The sequence below is a fragment of the Rhinolophus ferrumequinum genome, chromosome 10 (genome assembly GCF_004115265.2).
Source record: "Rhinolophus ferrumequinum isolate MPI-CBG mRhiFer1 chromosome 10, mRhiFer1_v1.p, whole genome shotgun sequence".
Taxonomy (NCBI): Eukaryota; Metazoa; Chordata; class Mammalia; order Chiroptera; family Rhinolophidae; genus Rhinolophus; species Rhinolophus ferrumequinum.
In genome coordinates, this window is record NC_046293.1 from 50,049,607 (window position 1) to 50,068,476 (window position 18,870).

The 18,870-nt window shown below is 54.6% G+C and overlaps 1 protein-coding gene across 1 annotated transcript; it reads left to right on the forward strand.

Moving 5' to 3' along the window:
* Nucleotides 1–6,238: 6,238 nt before the first annotated feature.
* WNT1 (Wnt family member 1) lies at nucleotides 6,239–10,611 on the forward strand. Its single transcript, XM_033117980.1, has 4 exons — nucleotides 6,239–6,670; nucleotides 7,385–7,638; nucleotides 8,322–8,587; nucleotides 9,117–10,611. The coding sequence occupies exons 1-4, from the start codon at nucleotides 6,567–6,569 to the stop codon at nucleotides 9,603–9,605; spliced, it is 1,113 nt and encodes a 370-aa protein (XP_032973871.1). The 5' UTR covers nucleotides 6,239–6,566; the 3' UTR covers nucleotides 9,606–10,611.
* The last annotated feature ends 8,259 nt before the right edge of the window (nucleotides 10,612–18,870 follow it).

An 18,870-nucleotide genomic window follows, 5' to 3' on the forward strand; every position in this document is an offset into this window, starting at 1 on the left:
ACTGACTTCCTCCTTGGACAGTTGTGTGTTGAGCCCTCAGCAATAGCGCACCGCAGGGCACTGGGAGCCAGTGGGAGAAGTTCCCTTCTGGGTGGCTTGGCTTCCACCCACCTCTGAGCCCTGTGCCTGCCCCTTGGGAGGGGTCAGCTTTTGGCCTCAGAGTTTGGCCCTAGCAGAGGCTGGGGTAGCCCCAAAGATCTTCAGCCTGCTCCTATCCTTCCTTTGGCTTGCAGGCATCCTTGCTGGCAGAGGTCTCCTGCCCTTCCTGGGATCCAGGATCTGCACTTTGGGTGGCCCATATTCCTGCTCCAGGCTCGCAGACTTGTTTCACATGGAAAGAGGAGGGCCTCAGGATCCCAAACTGAGTCCAGCCCTAGGAGAGCAGGGAAAGAGCCTGATCTTGGGGAGCAAGACGGAGCCAAACCACCTTAGGGAGCTCCGGTGGCAGCGAAGGGGTTAGGCACCACTGCACTTTTGCCTGACTCACCCTCCCAGCTCTAACCACTTCGGGCTATTTTTGCCAGAGAGGGGCCCCAGGCTTCCCAGCCGCCCCCCCTCCCACCCCTGCCAGACCGCAGCCCAAGGCACGGCTGGCCCTGCAAGCCCAAGGCTGGCACGTTGACTCAGAGACAGGCCCCCCAGGGAAGCAGAGCCACGGGGCTGAAACCCACAGCCACAGTCATCTCTTCCTTGGTGGTGACCATGCAGCTCCCTGGGCAGCCAGCTTCCAGCCTGTGCTGCTGCTAGTCCTGCCCCGGGCTGTAGGGGGCACTGTTGTCTAGGGGGCAGAGCCCTCTGAGAGAGATCAGTGATTTTCATCTACTGGGATATTTATTGACCATATTTATATTCCAGACCTTGAGCCGGCTGGGGAGGTGAATGTGGCATGGCTCATGACACTGGACAGCTGTGACCACAGAGGGTTGCTTTTCTTCGCTTTCCCACCTGAGTGGGGACGGGGCAGGAGAGGGAGGGAAGGAACCCTAGAGTCTTTGCCTCATCCTTCCTGTTTAGGAGCCAAGAACAAAAGTATGTGTGGATTTTGAGGCCACCATAATCCACAAAGCCCTATGTCAGTAGCGTTCGTCCTTCCACCTGGATTTGGTGGAAGTGGATCCTTGCCAGTGTCCTTCTCTTCTTCCTGCATGTCAGCCTGGAACTACACCCAGGTCTACACTTAGAGAGGGGGGCGAGGTTTCCTATGCCCCTCTTCTCCCATGGGGACTGCTTGGACATTTATGTGTCTCTGGGTCTCCCTCAGGTTTGGGATTGTTTCTTCTGATCCTACCTTTGTTGGGCTGCAGCATAGTCAGGTGCCAAGGAAGAGCTAGGGTCAGAACTATGGATTCTAACTTCTCAGTGACCCCAGGGCTCCCCAACCTGGCCTGTCCCACATCCAAAGACCCTCACTCTTGCTCCCGCACCCTGTAGAAGCCTAGCTCTGGGACAGGAGGCCACAGGCAGGCAGACTGGGTGGCCTGAGCTGGCCCTCAGTGCCCTCAGCCCGACCGGCTGGCCTGAGCACTGACCCGCAGGCAGGCGACTGGAGAGTGGTGGGGCAGGCGGGGCCTGGAGAGGGCTGTGGGTACACACCCATTGCCTAATACCCCAAGCACGCGGCCAGCTCCAGGAAAGGGGAGGGGCGGGAACCAGAGAGACCTTGACAAGGGTTGGGGCCATGACTTGGGAAAGTGAGGGGTTGTCATTACTTCAGGGAGCAAGTGGGAACAAGCTGGTCCCCCTTCCCCTTGATGAGAAGAGTGGAGGGCTGCTTTCCTATTATAGGGATGGAGGGTGTAGTGGGAGAAATCTGGGAAGAACACTGAGGCCCTGGAGGGCGGGGGTCAAAGAAAATCGTGGGGGCCCCTGGAGATTGGGGGATCGAGCAACTGAGGCGGTGGCTAAAGGCGAGAGCAGCCTTGGGAACCTCCTTCTCCTCCTCCCGCTGTGTTTGCCTTGGCCCAGGGTCCCGGGTGAGTCATCTATTGCTGAGCCGCTGATAGGGGCGGCCAGGCCCGGGGAACCCAAATTATAGGCCCGGGAGGGATGGATGCGCCCGCAGCGGTGAGCTCAGCTGCGCTGCCCACCCTCCGCTTCTCACTCCTTCTGCTGCAGCACCAGAGGCCACCACCTGGAGGCACCAAAGCGTCCGCAGCCTGACGGCGCTGGATTCTCAGAAAGCACCCCGTCATTCAGCAGATGGCCCTAAAAAGTCTGTGGGATTACTCTAGACAGAACTTTGCCCCCTTCTCTACCAGAGGCAGATGCCTTCCCAGTCCAAGGAGGCAGTGCCGCCTGCTGGTGCTTCAAAGGAAAGTAGGCTCCTCTGCCGGCAAACTCAGCTTTAGTTTCCTGCTTTCTCCCCAGACCCCAAGATCAAGGTAAAACCCTTTTCCCCTCTGACATCACTCTCCTCTGTTCCCATCCGAGGGAGCTGGTGGTTTGCTACTGATTTTCTACTTCAAGCTTTTAAGGTTATCCGTGGTCAAAAGCGATACAGAGAAAAATACAGCAGAGTAAAAAAGATAGGTAGTGGGATTTCATTTTATATACGGGAGGGAAGAGGAAGTGAGGGAAGACACCCATGGAGATATCTGTGGAAGGGCATTCCAGAAGACAGGAAAGCAGTGCAAAGATCCTGAGACAGGAGCTTGCTTAGTATATTCAAGGGATTAGCAAGGAGGACAGTGTAGCTGGAGGGAGGAATCCACCAGGGAGAGAGCAGCAGGCAATGAGGTTAGGGGACAGGAAGGAGAAGGGTGAGATCATATCAGGTTCTGTAGGCCGCTGTCAGGATTTTGCATTTTCCTTTGAGTAAGATGAGGAATCACTGGGAAATTCTGAGCAGGGGAATGAAATAATCTGACTTTCACTTTAGAAAGAATGGATCTGGCTATTCTGTGGAGAATAGACTGGGGGGAGTAAGGCTGGAAGCAGGGAGAGTTGTTGGGAGCCTATTGCCATAATACAGGAGAGAGGTAATGGTGGCTCTGACCAGTGTTGTAGCAGTAGGGTGGTAAGAATGGATCAGATTCTGCATATATCTTGAAGACAGAAGGACAGGATTTGTTGAATGATTTGATGGTGCAGTATAAGAAAACAGATGAGTCAAAAATGACTCTAAAATTCTTTTCCTGAGCAACTAAAGGATGGAGTTGCCATTTACTGAGATGGGGATGACTGATCACAGAGCAGGTTAGGCTGAAGGAACGATCAGGAGTTCAGTTTTGGACATGTGCCTTTTGAGATGCTTATTCCAGTGTAAGATGTGCAAGTACAGAGTTCGGGGCTAGAGATATAAATTAGGGAGCATGAGACTGGCTAGTTCACCAAAGGAGTGAGTGTAGACTAAGAAGAAGCTCCAGATTGAATTAGGGGTACAATCCCAATTTAGTTTAGAGGGTACATCGAGTATACAAGGTGGAACCAGATTAAGGAGACTGGGAAGGTGAGCAGCCCGGGAGGTAGGAATGATGCTCCAGAAAACAAGTGAGAATATTTCAAGAAGGAGGGAGTGTTCAATTCTGTCTGCTATTTAGGATGAGCACAGAGATGCAACAGTAGAGCAACACAGAGGTCATGGATGATTTTGCTAAGGAGGTGTAGTGGGTTCAAAGGTGTGATTAGGGTGGAAAGAGAGAATAAAGAAAAGAAATTGGCGCTAGTGATTAAAGTTTTGCAGTGAAAGAGAACAGACAAATGGGGCAATCTTGGGTAGTAGTGTGGAATCAAACCAAGTTTTTGGATTTTTTTAGACAGAAGATATTACAGCCTATTTATATGCTGATGGTGTGATCCAGTAAAGAGGTAAGTTGATGATGCAGGAAAGAAACAGAGGACAATTATTAGAGTGATGATTTGCCCTGAATAGAAATCTGGGCCAGGTCATACATAGTGTGACCCAGACTTACAGCCCTTCCGCTCTTCCCCACTACTGTTGGTGGGTGGAATGATGGAACAAAGGATACTGGCTCCTTCTTTTCTCATCCCACCTCTGCTTGTCACCAGTGGTCACAAACAAGTCTTCTCTGTCTTTTGGCCCATCTCCCACCTCCCTGGGGTTTTATCTATCCACTAGGCCAAAAGACTTCTTCACCTAGCCCCAGTGAGAAGAAACATCTAAGGATAAAGGACAGCTGCCTGTGGTCCATTCATTGTCTATTTACTTGAGCCATCTGTTCTGGGTGCCCTCTGCAGAGACTACTGGTTTTTGGACCTGTGAAGGATGCTGGGCCAGTACACATTGTCTCTCTGGGTTGAATTCTTAGAAAAGCAAGGTACAATGGACTGGGCAAAAGGCCTGGGAAGGACATTCCCTTCCAAAATAACCTCCATCAGGATCCATTTGGGTTAATATGTATCTCATTTAAAATGCAAGTGCCCCAGGAAGATTAATTAAATTTATCAGGCACCTATTTCTTGGAAGGGAGGTCATTTATGGGACTTGGAACTCTTTAGGATCAGGCCTGGGTACATTACTCAGTTAGAAAGAATCCTAAAGGCAAGGAACATGTAAAAGAGAGGACCTAAAAGGGAGGCCCGATGATCCTGGGGATCATTTTTATTTTTCTGTCAATTTTGAGAAGCCCCCGACTGCTATTGCTGCACACTCACATGTAGCTGGTCAGGTGGAAAGGAAGGGCATGGGTTTTCAGTCCAAATGGTCTGGGTTTTAGCCTGGCTCTGCCATTAATTCATTTATCAGCTCTGTGGACCTTGGATAACTATCTAATCTAGTTTTTCCTCTGTAAAATGGGGGAAGAAATGTAAAGGAGGAGATCCTCCCTCCTTCAGGGGCCATTTGTGTGTGCTAGTGGGGCATAATAACCAGGCTGACAGTGCTATACCCTGAAAAGGCAACAGCAGCCACTTCTTCAATAGGAGGCCCAGCTGGCCTCAAAGCTGAGCTGGAATCCCTGGGAGGGAAGAGAAAAGCATACAACAGAGGGGATGGTTGCAGGTGCTCTGGGTATCCCAGCATAGTGAGAGTGGAGAGAGCCGGATTTTTGGGGGAAGATAGAAACTTGGCAGAAAAATCCCAAAAGAATCAAACACATGGAGGCACAAGTTCCCTATTATGGGTTCAGTGTAGCCAGCAGCCCTTCTCTTCTCAGTCCTCTCGCACCCTACACACAACTGACATCTACTCCACTGCCCTTTCTTTCTGAGCCTATTCCTCAGAGATTCAACCATTCGGGGTCTTCTCCATCTTGATACCACCTTGGCTGCTGGCTCAGCCTCCTTTCCCAGTGACATGCACAGGTTGACACATGCTACAGGGTGACACACCATAGAATGATGTAAGGTACACAGGACAAGAGTGACACACATATGCATATTTAATCTCCCCACACACATACTCATCTACCCATCCACCCACCTCCACTCGCAGTCCCAGACATTCTCTATGCCTCAGTCAACTGGGTCTCTCCTGACAGTAGCTGCCACCTCCTTCCCACACATAGATGATGCACTGCCCCGGGTGGTGGCTGCGACAAGATGACTTGATGATCCCTTCTGACCTGAGCCAAATTCCAAGATTCTTTAAAATGGTTTCTAACATCCCTCCTCAAAACATGGAGTTTCTGCACATGAGGACACACATGAGTGTGTACACTCACCACGCATTCACACACATTCCCCGCATGCACTCACATTTGCACTGTCCCACTTACATACACACCACACAGACACAGCCACTAGTGTGCGCCTTCTGGCCCATAAGCACAAACTGCTGTTTCCTCAGGTTTCTCTTCATGGCCAGGCTCTGTTTGGTCAGCTCACCCCCCAACCCACCCCCGGGATTTCCCTGACCACAGCCCCACCTCCACCCCCTGTCTCCCCCTTTTCCTTCTCTATGCAGCCATGGGGGTTCCTGGGAGGGGAGGCGTCTCCCGGAGTCGCTGCCCAGAACCACAGCTTTCCTTCCTCCACTTAGGATGGGGGAGAGAGGGGACGCCGGCGGGGCCAGGGGTGACGTCGAGGGGACAGCCCCAAGGAGGGAGGCAAAGCAGTTGGGCTCCCACGGATTCTCAAGAAAAACCAGAGCACATTGTCGCCGCGCCCCCTGGCGGACGCTAGTCCCCGACGGGCTCCGGACGCGAAGAGGAGTGAGGCGGCCGCGCGTGGGAGGGCGTCCTAAGGGGAGGGGTCGGCGGCCAGTGCAGGCCCGGAGGCGGGAGCCACCGTGCAGGGGGCGGGGGTGAGCCCCGACGGCCAGCCCGTCAGCTCTCGGCTCAGACGGGCGGGAGCCACGGCCGGCTCGCTGCCCATTGTCTGCGCCCCTGACCGGTGCGCCCTGGTGCCACAGTGAGGCCCGGCGGGGCAGCCTCCCATCGTCACTTCAGCCAGCGCCGCAACTATAAGAGGCGGTGCCGCCCGCAGTGGCTGCCTCAGCCCACCAGCTGGGACCGCGAGCCATGCAGCCCGCCGCCCGCCCCCAGGGCTGTTAGAGCCAGACTGCGAACTCTCGCCACTGCCGCCACCGCCGCGTCCCGTCCCACCGTCGCGGGCAGCAGCCAAAGCCGCCCCAACTGCAGCACAGAGCAGGCAAGGCCGGGCAGGCCATGGGGCACTGGGCGCTGCTGCCTGGCTGGGTTTCTGCTACACTGTTGCTGGCGCTGGCCGCTCTGCCTGCAGCCCTGGCCGCTAACAGCAGTGGCCGATGGTGGTAAGTGAGCTGGTGCGGGGTCGCCACTTGTCCCGGGGCGCAGAGCCAGGGGCCAGCCCTATCCAGCTCCCACGCTCTGGGATCCGTCTACAGGCAGGCTCCCTCCAGCGCTCGGCCTTCCTTCCGAGACACCAAGGGGCGCTCTGGAGCGGAGTTGCTCCAGAGAATCCAGCTCTGCTGAAATGGGGTGAATGGTCCGGCCGCGGCAGTCCACTGTACTCCAGGCAGGGAGCCCACTCCCACCGCCCTTCTTCCTTGAGCCCCAAACCCCGCCTCACAGCGGTAGCCACATCACAGGTGCCCCTGCTTCGGGAAGCGAAGGGTCAGGCGTGCGCTTAGAAGGCAAGAAGAGGGTGGGACTCCTAAGCATCTCACTTCTTGGGTGGGCATGAACTGCGGGCCAGGATTTCTTCCCTAGGCTGCTGGGAAGCAGGCTCTGAGAGCCAAAGTGGACATCTAATCTCCGGAGCCCTCATGTCTCCCCTGTCCAGTCCCCGGACCCAAGGCCCCGACCAGCCCTAGGACTCCTGGGCACACAAAAGTCTGGACGACCAGTCCTTTCAATGTAGTGAGCCCGGGAGCTCGAAGTCATTACCTTATGACTTACCACTCTTTCGGGACCAATAGCCCCAGGGAGAGAGCAGGGTGGGCACGACCTTTTTGGTTAGGGTGCAAGTCCCCTTCCAGAGCCTGAGTTATCATGGGTCTCACCAGGGGCATCGTGAACGTAGCCTCCTCCACGAACCTACTGACCGACTCCAAGAGTCTGCAACTGGTGCTGGAACCCAGTCTGCAGCTGCTGAGCCGCAAACAGCGGCGGCTGATCCGCCAGAACCCGGGGATCCTGCACAGTGTGAGCGGGGGTCTGCAGAGCGCTGTTCGAGAGTGCAAGTGGCAGTTCCGGAACCGCCGCTGGAACTGCCCCACCGCTTCGGGGCCCCACCTCTTCGGCAAGATCGTCAACCGAGGTGGGTACCCTGGAAGGCGACGCTTCCGGGACCAGGGGAACGCGGGGTCACCCCCAGGGCATGGGTGGGCGAATGCAGGGAAGATATCCCAGGCTCCTGCAGGGTCACGCGATCAACCGGCCAGGAACTTTATGCTCAGCGCCAGCTCTGAACCAGGCTCGGTCTACCAGATGCTTTCAAGCCGGGCACCCTAGGCACGAAGCTTAATTTTTCTGAGCCACTGCCTCATAGAAAGGGAGCTCTGAGTCGTGGACGCTGGCCGGCGACCTCTTCCCCCTAACCTCCTCAAAGGTGCCTGGGAAGCTGCACTCTGCAGGCGTGCGTCTTGCCTCGCGCCCAGGAAGGCTTGCATCGCTGACTTGGGCAGTGTTTGAGCTGCGGAGAGGTCTTAGCGTTGCAGAGTTCTTCAGCTCCCCTCTTTTCAGTTTCTCTCTCTGGAGCTGTCCTACTTCTATTGAAGCGCCCTCAGTCTCAGTAACGCGTGATTAAAGCGTGGACGTGGTTGCATGCCCACGCACGTGCTTTCCCTGTGAGACCAGCTTCCCAACACAGCCCGCCGCCTGGCTCACAGGACTCCAAGGGCGGAGGCGGGGCGTGGGACTCAAGGGTCCCAAGCCCTCCACTGAGGGTGCTGGCCGCACCCCGCGTGTCCCCTCGCTGATCCCCGGTCCCTTCCCCCACAGGCTGTCGGGAAACAGCATTTATCTTCGCCATCACCTCCGCCGGTGTTACCCATTCGGTGGCGCGCTCCTGCTCCGAGGGCTCCATCGAGTCCTGCACGTGCGATTACCGTCGGCGCGGCCCTGGGGGCCCCGATTGGCACTGGGGAGGCTGCAGCGATAACATCGATTTCGGCCGCCTCTTCGGCCGGGAGTTTGTGGATTCCGGGGAGAAGGGGCGGGACCTGCGCTTCCTCATGAACCTTCACAACAACGAGGCGGGCCGCACGGTGAGCGGGCTTGAGGGGCTCCGCACCCGAAGCGGAGTGGCAGGGATCTGCGCACGGGCTAACCTCGGACTTGGGAAGTAACGGTCCGTGATAAGGCCAGGGGTTAGGGTAGGGAACCAGGAGAGGGCGTCCTGAAGGACCGGGAAGCTTGGAAGGAAGCCAGAGAATGTAAGACATAGTGGCTGGGGCAAGGGATTCCTGCACTGAGGGCAGGTAGAACCGAAGAGGTTATAAGTCATGCAACCCATAGAACATATTGCCAACAGCCCCTCCATTGTACAGATTCAAAGAATAAGGCAAAAATAAATAAATAAAAGAGGCTGAGAGCCCATGACAGATTCTCCGGTGCGGAGCAGAGTCGGTCCTGGTGTCTAAATCTCTGCGAGGTATTCCTGCCTCTCATCCCGTGCTCAGCTAGGCCTGGACTTTTGCTGAGGTCCCGGCGACGTCCGGGAGGGGGCGGTATCCGGGATGGTGGCTCTGGCTTTGGCAGTGCGGTGGGATAGCCTTTCTTTTCCCTTCCCCCCAGACCGTGTTCTCCGAGATGCGCCAGGAGTGCAAGTGCCACGGGATGTCCGGCTCGTGCACTGTGCGCACGTGCTGGATGCGGCTGCCCACGCTGCGCGCCGTGGGAGACGTGCTGCGTGACCGCTTCGACGGCGCCTCGCGTGTCCTCTACGGCAACCGCGGCAGCAACCGCGCCTCGCGAGCCGAACTGCTCCGCCTGGAGCCGGAAGACCCTGCGCACAAGCCGCCCTCTCCCCAAGATCTTGTCTACTTCGAGAAATCGCCCAACTTCTGCACATACAGTGGACGCCTGGGTACAGCGGGCACGGCAGGGCGCGCCTGCAACAGCTCGTCGCCCGCGCTGGACGGCTGCGAGCTGCTCTGCTGTGGCCGCGGCCACCGCACGCGCACGCAACGCGTCACCGAGCGCTGCAACTGCACCTTCCACTGGTGCTGTCACGTCAGCTGCCGTAATTGCACGCACACGCGCGTACTGCACGAGTGTCTGTGAGGCGCTATGCGGACTCGCCCTCAGGAGCGTTCTCCTCAAGCCCCTCCTCCCCCCCCCCCCCCCGGCAGATTCGCTGGTACCTAAGACCCTGATATGCGCACACCCAGTCCGTTCAGCCACACTCCCCGCGATTCATACGTATCCGATCATTTCTCCCACCTTCTCCTACCTGGGGACTCCTGCAACCACTTGCCTGGGGCAGCACGAACCCTCTTGCCATCCTGATGGACCTGCCCCGACCTACCTCCCTTCCTCTCCGCGGGAGACCCCGTTGCACTGCCCCCTGCTTGGCCAGGAGGTGAGAAATGGATTCGTCCCCTCTCTCCTGAGGGGTCAGCTCCAGATGGTGTTGCTCAACCTCTGCCACCGGGCCAGCGACCTTTCTGCCTCTCTCCCTCCCTCCCCCTTTTCCTCTGTTTTCTCCAGGTCCCCACATGCCCTTTCCCATTCTCCTGCAAGAGTGCAGACCCTGAACACACACCTGGGCGTCAGGGTCTTTCTCCTCCCCGCCTACAGCTGAAGCGGGAGATTCCAGGGTGAAAGGGCAGCTGCAGCTGTGGTGATGTGGAAAATGAGGTTGGGGGACCCCGCAGAAATATCCCCATTCTCCCAGCCTCTGTCGTGGAGCCATTGAACAGCTGTGAGCCATGCCTCCCTCGGCCACCTCCTACCCTTTCCTGTCCTGCCTCCTCATCAGTGTGTAAATAATTTGCACTGAAACGTGGATACAAAGCCACGAGTTTGGTTGTTGTAAATAAAACTATTTATTGTGCTGGGTTCCAGCCTGGTTTGCAGAGACCACTTCCACCCCACCCAATCCCTTTCCATTCTTCTCTCCTTTTGCCCTCTAGCCATTTCTGCTCCCTCTTCCCCCCTCCTCAATTCTTCAAAGATGCCTTTGCCTCCCGGAATCAGTATTTCCTTCCACTGTAGCTATTAGTGGCTGCTCGCCCCCACCGATGTAGCACCTTCCTCTCCAGAATAAAATCTCTATTTTTATCAATGATTTGATGCCTTTTCCTTGAATCCAGAACACATCATTGCTGACCTCTCTTAAACAAATAGGATACATTGTTGGGGGGCTGATTTCCTGGCTTTGCAAGAGAATCCTAAGATTCTAACCCTGGGATGACCTTAATAAGACCACTGGGGATCCAGGTCCCTAGAAGAACCTCGTCAGTAGCCCAAAGACGCTGCAGGGTTCTTTTTGCTATTTGAACACTAACTGGTTATGTCATATTGGGCAAGTGAATGGCCGCGTCACTTTCTTCCCTTGCTGAATGGGGATGAAACAAACTCTGAGCCTGCCTTTCCTATCTGGAAGAGTCGGTGTGAAAATAGCTACAATTGAACGATAGCCATGACTGCGTTCTGAAAAGAAACCAAAGAAAGAGGAACCCAAGCATAAAGGATGTTACTCCCCCCAGTGTGGAGCTATTGGTCCCTGAAGCCTACGGTCAGCTGTGGTCAGCGCAGTGCGCAATGGGGTAGGCACCCTCCAAAAAAATAAGGAGACACCTTCTTAGGACCCCAGTAGTCCCCGACCCAGAAGCTCAGAGATGATGGTGGGGAAGAAGAACGATGCAGGAGGGCTAGAATCCAAATACAACCTAGACTTAAACCAACATAACCGAAAAGACACCCAAGTGTGGCCCATAACCAAACCAGGAAGCCAGCCATTCCCATAAAGAGCCCATTGCTGACCCCCCATTGATTCTGTTACTAATAAACACTGACATCTCCGTGTGTGCTTTCACCAGTCGGTGGAGTACTAACCCTGCCCACAGCCCTATACCATTCTCTAACCTCTAACTCTAAATCCTCCTCCCCGCCCCTTCTAGGTGTGACCTTAACCTTAACCCTAACTTCTGACGAACACTAACCCCTTCCTCAACTCTAATGCCTGGCCCTAATCCCAACACTTCCCCCTAGGGGAAGACCTGAAGGAAGGGCAGGGTGAACTATGAAGCACTCCACCCCCAAGGGCAGCAACTGATCCTAGCCGACTGGAGAATATCCCTCTCTCCCCAGGACTCTTTTGCTGTTGTTGCTGCCTTCCACCTTTCCCTGGATGTGTGAACTCTGACCCCAGCTGGCCTTTTGGATAAGTGTGGGGGTAGGGGAGTGGAGCCAGGAGCTGCTAAACCCTGCAACGCCATCCCTTTCCCTTTCTCTCCATCCACCAAGCTAGCACCAGCTCAACTCTGATGGGCAGTCAGGAGGAGAATAGAAACCTTATTGATCAGGGTAGGAGGCACCTGACAGGCCTTGGGTTTCCAGTAAAGAACTCCCTCCAGAGAACGCCCAATCTGTAATCTAATGAACTATTAGATCCCCCAGCTCCTAAAGCAAGAAGTTAATGGGCTGCCAGAGGCAGGAGACAAGGCTTGGACACCTGCTGAACAATGCCCAGAGTTGGGGATTGAGCAGGGTAGGGAGTCAAAGTGTTGGCAGCTGGCTTCAACCACTCTCCCTAACTCCTAACTGGCCCTGGGATGAGCTGACACGTAGGAGCTGTAGGAGCTGAAAGAAGAGCAAGAGGAAGCAGTGGATCCTATTCTGACCCAAACTAGATTTTCAACAAATCTCTTGCTTTCTCAGCAACAGTTGTCTTGTCTATTAAACAGGGACAGTCATGGGTACTTAGTCTTCTTCAGGGAGGTGATGACGTTCAGAGGCAATCACATACGTGAAAGCTGGGGTCATTCGAACACTTGCTGACACCTCTTCTGTGCCAGGCCTATGCCAAATGCTGGGGATACAGTGTTGTCCCACTGTAGTGCCTGCTTGGAGGAGTTTGCCATCTGGCCAGGGAGTCAAGCACATCAACAGATATTGTCAGTATGATGGGGGGAGTCCAATGGAGGCTCAGGGAAGTGTAACGCCCTCTGCACATACATGAGGTTTAAGGACGGACTCCCAGAGTCAAGTCCTCAGCATTTAGGCCCCTTACTTCCAGGGGCGGGACTTTGAGGGGCAGTAGGGAAGTGCAGAATGAGCACTGACCCTCAACGGGACATGCACTAATAAAAGGAACAAAGCATGCGAAGGGGCTGTAGGTGCCACAAAGCACTACGTAGGAGCTAATTGTTTTTTATGATCATCTATGCCATCCTCACGCAGAGTGAGAACAGGTAAATCCTGGGAAGAAAGGCAGCTGTGCCTGGAGCGAGGCCTCACTAAGGTCTCAGGGCCCAGAGCAGCTCAGGAGGGTCTCCATAGGACAGGGTATCAGGAATGGGCCTGATGCCTAAGCCCTGCCCTCTCCACCCAGGCGATCCACCCACCCACCTCTGATCTTCAGGTGCCAGTTGCCACACACCCATGGGGAATCTGAGGCTGCCAGGGACCCCGACACATGGTTGGCCTCAGCAAATGAGGGAGGTGCTGGTCCTGAAATATCCTGGGGGGGGGAGCGGAAAACCTGAGAGGACAGAGATGGCAGGACTGCACTGTCCCTGGGGGGTCAGCAAGCCGGCACCACACACACCCTGCCACATGCACCCTGGAAAAACCCTGTCAGTGGGGCTGCAAATACCCCAGGGTCCAGCACCCCCCACACACACACCTCAGGCTGGTTCAGTCCTCCTCTCCAGGCCAGAGGGAGAAAAATAACAAAATGAGGAGAAAATAAGCTGTTTGGCTGTGGTGTGAGCAGGAATATCCATGCAGAGCTGCCCACCACTCACCCTTACTCACTCTTTCCACACCCAGCCGGGGCGCCCAGCATGAGACAGACCACCCCTCTGCCCCCTCCCCCGTCTGGGCTAAAAGCAGACGCTGGTGAGCGAGCAGCAGGTTATAAATATGCCCAGGGAACTGCCGCCAACTCGCTCCCTTGTCATCCCCTGGGAGGGGATAGGGTGGGGTGGCTTCTAGGGAGGAGCCAGGGCTGCCCTGCTCCCTGGGGCACAGGAGGAAGTGGGGCTTCCAAGAGGCTACTGCATTTTTTTGCCCTTTTCAAAGGGAAGGAAACACTGCCACTTCATTTTTCCTGGACATTTGCTCATCTGCTCAGAGGTAGGGTCCCAGTCCTTCCTGGGCCACGGCTGGGAGCTCAGAATGAAAGGGCCCAAGGCCACTTTGTGTCATGGTGCAGGCCAGGCCCCTCTACTCTCGCAAAACCCAAGCTTATCCGTTCATTCGACCGGCATTTACCGACGGCCTGCTGAAAGCCAGGCCCTGTGCTTAAGCATACCTGCATGTGCAATTGTGCACACATGTATGTTCACGCACACACAGTGGCCCCCACTGCCATGTGTTTATACCAGCTCCAGCCCTTGCTAGGGACTTGTTGGCTTTAACCTGGCAGCTTCATCAGGAAGGGTAAAGCGTCGGGCTCCTGGTCCTGCCTCAGAGTAAGGGTTAGGGTAGGAGGTTGAGAACAGGGTCCTTAAACATTCCTGCTTCCACTACTAATAAATGAGAGTCCTTTCTCTCCTCCCTGCCCAATCATCTTCCCAACGTAGGTGCCGTGCGAGGAAAAAAGAGCCACTCACTCTGTGGGATGTTGAGGGGCACCTGCCCAGGCTGCCAGAGCCTCCTGCCTCCCAGCCACTTGCCAAGTAGGTGCCAAGCTGGGCAAGAGGGGGCAGTGCCACCCTGGGAAGCTTCCAGCTCTCCTCCCCCAGGATTGAACCCCTCCTTTCTCCCTCCTCCTTACTAATCCTCGGAAGTGAGGCCCCTATTGTGGCCCCTCACCCTCCTGGCCTGGCGTCTAATTAACTCCTCCTGCCCCCGGTTTTGTGTGCCCCCCTTACCCCACCTTGTCGGCCCCGCCCCTCCGCTCGGCCTGCTCCCCCCCACGGACATTCCAGCCCGGCTGGGCTGCTGTGCCAGGGCAACCAGGGCCGGACTGAGGCCTAATCCCCCTGCCGCCTGGCCCGGCTGAGGGAGCCCCACTCACCTCCCCGATCTCTGGGGGCTGCCCGGCTCTGCTGTGGCGGAGACACACAATTGGGACAAAGGCACAGCCCCCAGGGGGCTAACTCAGCCTTCACGCCCAGGTTGTGCGGCATTTGGGGAGTTTAATGAATTGTCCATCACGTCTTTCAGGGCCCGCCCGTCAGCCTGGATTAATCTTTGGAGCCCTGGTGGGGTAGGAGACACTAAGCCTGTATTTATTACTCTCCCATTGTCACTAATTGAGGTAATTATCTGTGACTCTGGCCTGGCCAACAATGCGGCATTCACTCCTGGGACCTCGATGTGCCTGGCTCCCACTCTCAGCACCAACCCTCCCTCCTCTCCCAAATGCACCAAGGGCTGAGATGGGCCCTGGAGCATGTCGGGAAAGTGGACAATGTCCCACAATGCTTCACCTCCCAACTAGTGTCTCCCACAGCCACCACTGTGGAGCTGCAGCTAAGGAGAGGCCGGGTCCCCTCAAAATACATGAGAAAAGAAGGCAGCCTGCCTGGGGACAGGTTTGGCTGGCAGAGCCCTCAGGCCCCAAAGGTGCATGTGTCTGAGGTCTTTGGTTTTTCTGGACTTTCTAACTCCTCATCTCTGGGCTGGTGGTGCAAGGGTCTCACAAGGCCCTTCTGTGGATCTGCCCTTATGTCCCTCTAGCCTCCAGAGTTCTAGGGTGTTGGGAGGCCCCGACCCAGACGAGGCATACTCTGGGGAGGTCCCTAAAGCTACCAGTGCTAGCAGAGTCGCTATGAGTATGATGGGGGAGGTTGGGGAGAGAATAGAAAAGGGTTTGTCAGGGAGCTCAGGGGAAGGGCAAGAAGAGCAATTGAAGGAAAGAGCATCCAGGGGTCACACTAATGTGGCCATGAAGGAACCTTAGGGAGAAACTTGGATTTGGAGGGACAAATAGTGCCAAAGAGTAAATTTCACATGGAGATGGCTTCCGGGATCAAGGGAAATGGCCCTGTATAGAACAGGTGTGTGTGTGTGTGTGTGTGTGTGTGTGTGAAAAAGAGAGAGAGAAAGATAGTAAAGGAAGATTTGGACAGGACTAGATGGTGAGCTCCTTGAGGGAAAGGTCTGTGTCTTGGTCACTGTTGTTTTTCCAAGAGCCTAACATTGTACCTGGCACATATTAGATACTGTCAAATGAATGGGTGGACAGATGAGGCCTGTCGTACTTGCTTTGGGATTGGGGGTCTGTTGGCTCTTATCTTCCATAGATGCACTCAGGCTCTTCATTCAGTCTCAGGACTTGCTGGAAGGAATATCTAGTCCATCCAGGGACAGTTCTTGGAGGGGCACTTCACCAGCTGCAAACGTTAAGGACTTTGGCAGAACTCAGAGCTACAGTTGGAACAGCGCCACCTTGTGGTGCCTCTTGGGAGCGCTCCTGTAGGGACCCCAGCAAAGAAAGCAGGGTTCTGAGGGGTTGGGAGGGTGAGGTCACACCAGGCAGCAGCCACCCTTCCTACTATATATCTGATGCTGAATTGCCATGCCAGTGTTCCTGTGGCACAGTTTTATCATTTGTTCCTTCCTCTGCCAGCATCTTCTCCAGGCCAAGCTTGTAGGGGATGCAGAGCTAAATTAAAAGTACTACCCTTAAGTAGCTCATGGTCCAGTGGGGAATTCCACAAAGTAGCAAGACCAAGAAAAGTCATAATCAAGCAGCAGAGAAAACAATGCAAAAGGCATTGAGGAAGCATCTGGGACAGTCACAGCTCAAACGCTCTCTGCGCCCTCACTTCTCCCTCAGCTCCTCTCACTAAAGTTCAAACATTTTATCCTTGCTTTCTAGAGACACTTCATGATTTGGCTCCCACACATCATTCCAGGGGGCCCATCGCTCTGCACCTCTGCATTCCTCAGTGCCTCTGTTCCCTGTGAAAGCTGTGTGCTTTCCTACCTCTCTCCCTTGCCCACACCCTGGAATGCACCTTTTCCCCATCTCCTTTTGTTGAAACCCACCTCGAATGTCCCTTCCTCCCTGGAGCTCTTCTAATTTCCCTTGGCAAAATAGCCTTGCCTCCTGAAGCACCTTCTTGGCAGGGCTTTCATTAACGGCATATACTGGCTGTCCCACGAATGGTTGGTTATCCCATCCTCCTACTGGGCTTCCAGCTTTCTGAGGAAATGGGCTCTGTGTTTTGTTCATCTTAGCATCCCTTGCAGAACTGAGCTAGGCACATCGTATGCCCTTGTTAACTGAATAAATGGGTGGACTGATGGATGAATGGATGAAAGGATAGATGGATAAACCAATGGATGGATGAGAGATAGGTTGGTGGATGGATGGTTGGATGGATAAATGGATGAGTGGGATGTATAGATGGACAAACAAAAGGATGGATGGATGGAGCAACTGTTCTCTAAAAGGACTTACAAAAGGCTATGTAGTACCAGGGGCTTACAGGGAGGGAGCCTGCCCCATGCAGAGGAGCGGACAGTATCCAAGCTGAACCTTCATTCACTAACATATGCACCCTCACTGATTTGTCTCCCAGAGGCCTGGGTATATTCCCACTCCCCAGAAGTCACAGTCTGTGAGCTGCCCCTTCCTTCCTACTCCTCTGGACCCTCTAAAATGCTGTCATTAACATATATTCTTTTGTTCTGCCTGCACTGTAATGACTCTGTGGGTTTCCTCTTCCATATCCCTTCCCCTAGATTGTGAGCTCCCTGAAGATAGGAACCATGTCTGAGTCTCTTGTGTATCCCTACAGCCTGGTATACATGTCTAATGAACATGTGGATGAACAAATGAATAACTGAATGAATGCTGACTCTTTTACTCCAGTCACACTTTTCACACTTCTCATATGCTCACGTTCAGACATCTCTCCTGGTCCTCTCCTACTCCCACACACACACACACACACACACACTCCTGACCCTGCATCTCCTAAAGTCCCAGAGTTATGACCTGGTTCTTTGTTTCCTTTACTAATTTGTGGCTAATCTAGGGAAGTCCCAGGGCTCTCCTAAGAGTCTGAAAGGAGAGGAGGCTCTCAGCTCCTTGAAAGCCATATTAACTGGGCCCCATTTGGGACAGAAAAGGGCTTCCCTGGGAAGAACCCGACTGTGGGGAGAGTAGTAGGATCCTGTGCTAACCTGAGGGCTGCTGCTCCATCCTGACCATGCCCTCCTGCATCTGCTGTCCCTACTCCTGACCTGTGATGCTGTCCCAAGGTGGGGGGGGTGAGGTGGGGGTGGGTGTGGCCGTGAGGCTGGCTGGCTGGCAGACACAGCCAGATTTAGAAGTCATTTTCGCAGCAGGGAGCCTCCAGCCTCCCACCCACAGGGCCCAGCAGGGCCAGTCTGAGATATGGCTCACCAAGTGCTGGCCCCCGGACCAGCAGTCACTCCTTCCATTCTTCTCTTCTCCCTTCCTCCCCAGATGTTAGCAGATGGTGCTGATTCCACCCTTAGGCAAAGATGGAGGAAGTTCTGGGGGAGGGGGACATGTTACAATGACACCCTAACCACCAAGTACTCCCCCTATACCATTAACCCATTCAAGGGGTGTATCTCCACCCCAGGGATCCCCTCTTCTCTCTGCTGCCTCTTCCTCCTCTTCTCTATCTCTACTTCTCTCTTCCCCATCCTCCTGTTCCTATACACCCAACACTGATGAAATAGCCCTAGAGAGAAATAATAATCAGAGCTTAATATTTATACATCACTTATTAGGTACCAGTCATTGTTCTAAGTGCTTTACATATTGAATCATTTAATCTGCCCAACAAGCCTATGAAAGGAGCACTATTAATAACCCTGTTTTATAACTGAGGACACCAAGGCAGAGAGATTGAGTAACTTGCCCAAGGTCACACAGCTGTATGAGGTCGAGGCAAGATTTAAACCCAGGCTGCCAGGCCCCAGCGTCTATGTTCTAAACACAACACCACCCTAGTTCTCTCACAATGATAGCAGCGTGGGTGAGCTCTTAGCAGCTGACCTCCTGGGTGTTCAGCCTTAAAGAGGCTCAGGCAGCATGGTGGAGCCCACCTGCTCAGGGCCAGCCCTCCACTAGCCCATGCAGCTCACCTCTTCGACCAGCTCCAGAGCCGTGGAGTCCCTGAGCTAAAGCAAAATCCAGGCAGATGCTCTTATGGCTGCCCTGACCTTCCTCTATCGTCCTCCTAGCCTGACTCCATCCTCTTCTTGAGCCCAGAAGTCCAAGGCACACACTCCTCAGCTGGTCAGGCTCACCCCAGCCTGGCTTTGGTTTTCACTCCTGCCTTTATCTTCTATAACTGCCCTGAATGTACCTTCAACTCTAGTCAAACCAGACCATTTCCCCCCTATCTACACCTCTTATTTTTGCTGCTTCCTCTACTTGGAACTC

Bases quoted from the DNA above. Each gene is read 5' to 3' on its own strand.
- WNT1 (XM_033117980.1), top strand. From the start codon at position 6,567: ATGGGGCACTGGGCGCTGCTGCCTGGCTGGGTTTCTGCTACACTGTTG. The intron at 6,671-7,384 runs GTAAGTGAGCTG...GGGTCTCACCAG, and splicing joins AACAGCAGTGGCCGATGGTG to GGGCATCGTGAACGTAGCCT. The intron at 8,588-9,116 runs GTGAGCGGGCTT...CCTTCCCCCCAG, and splicing joins ACAACGAGGCGGGCCGCACG to ACCGTGTTCTCCGAGATGCG.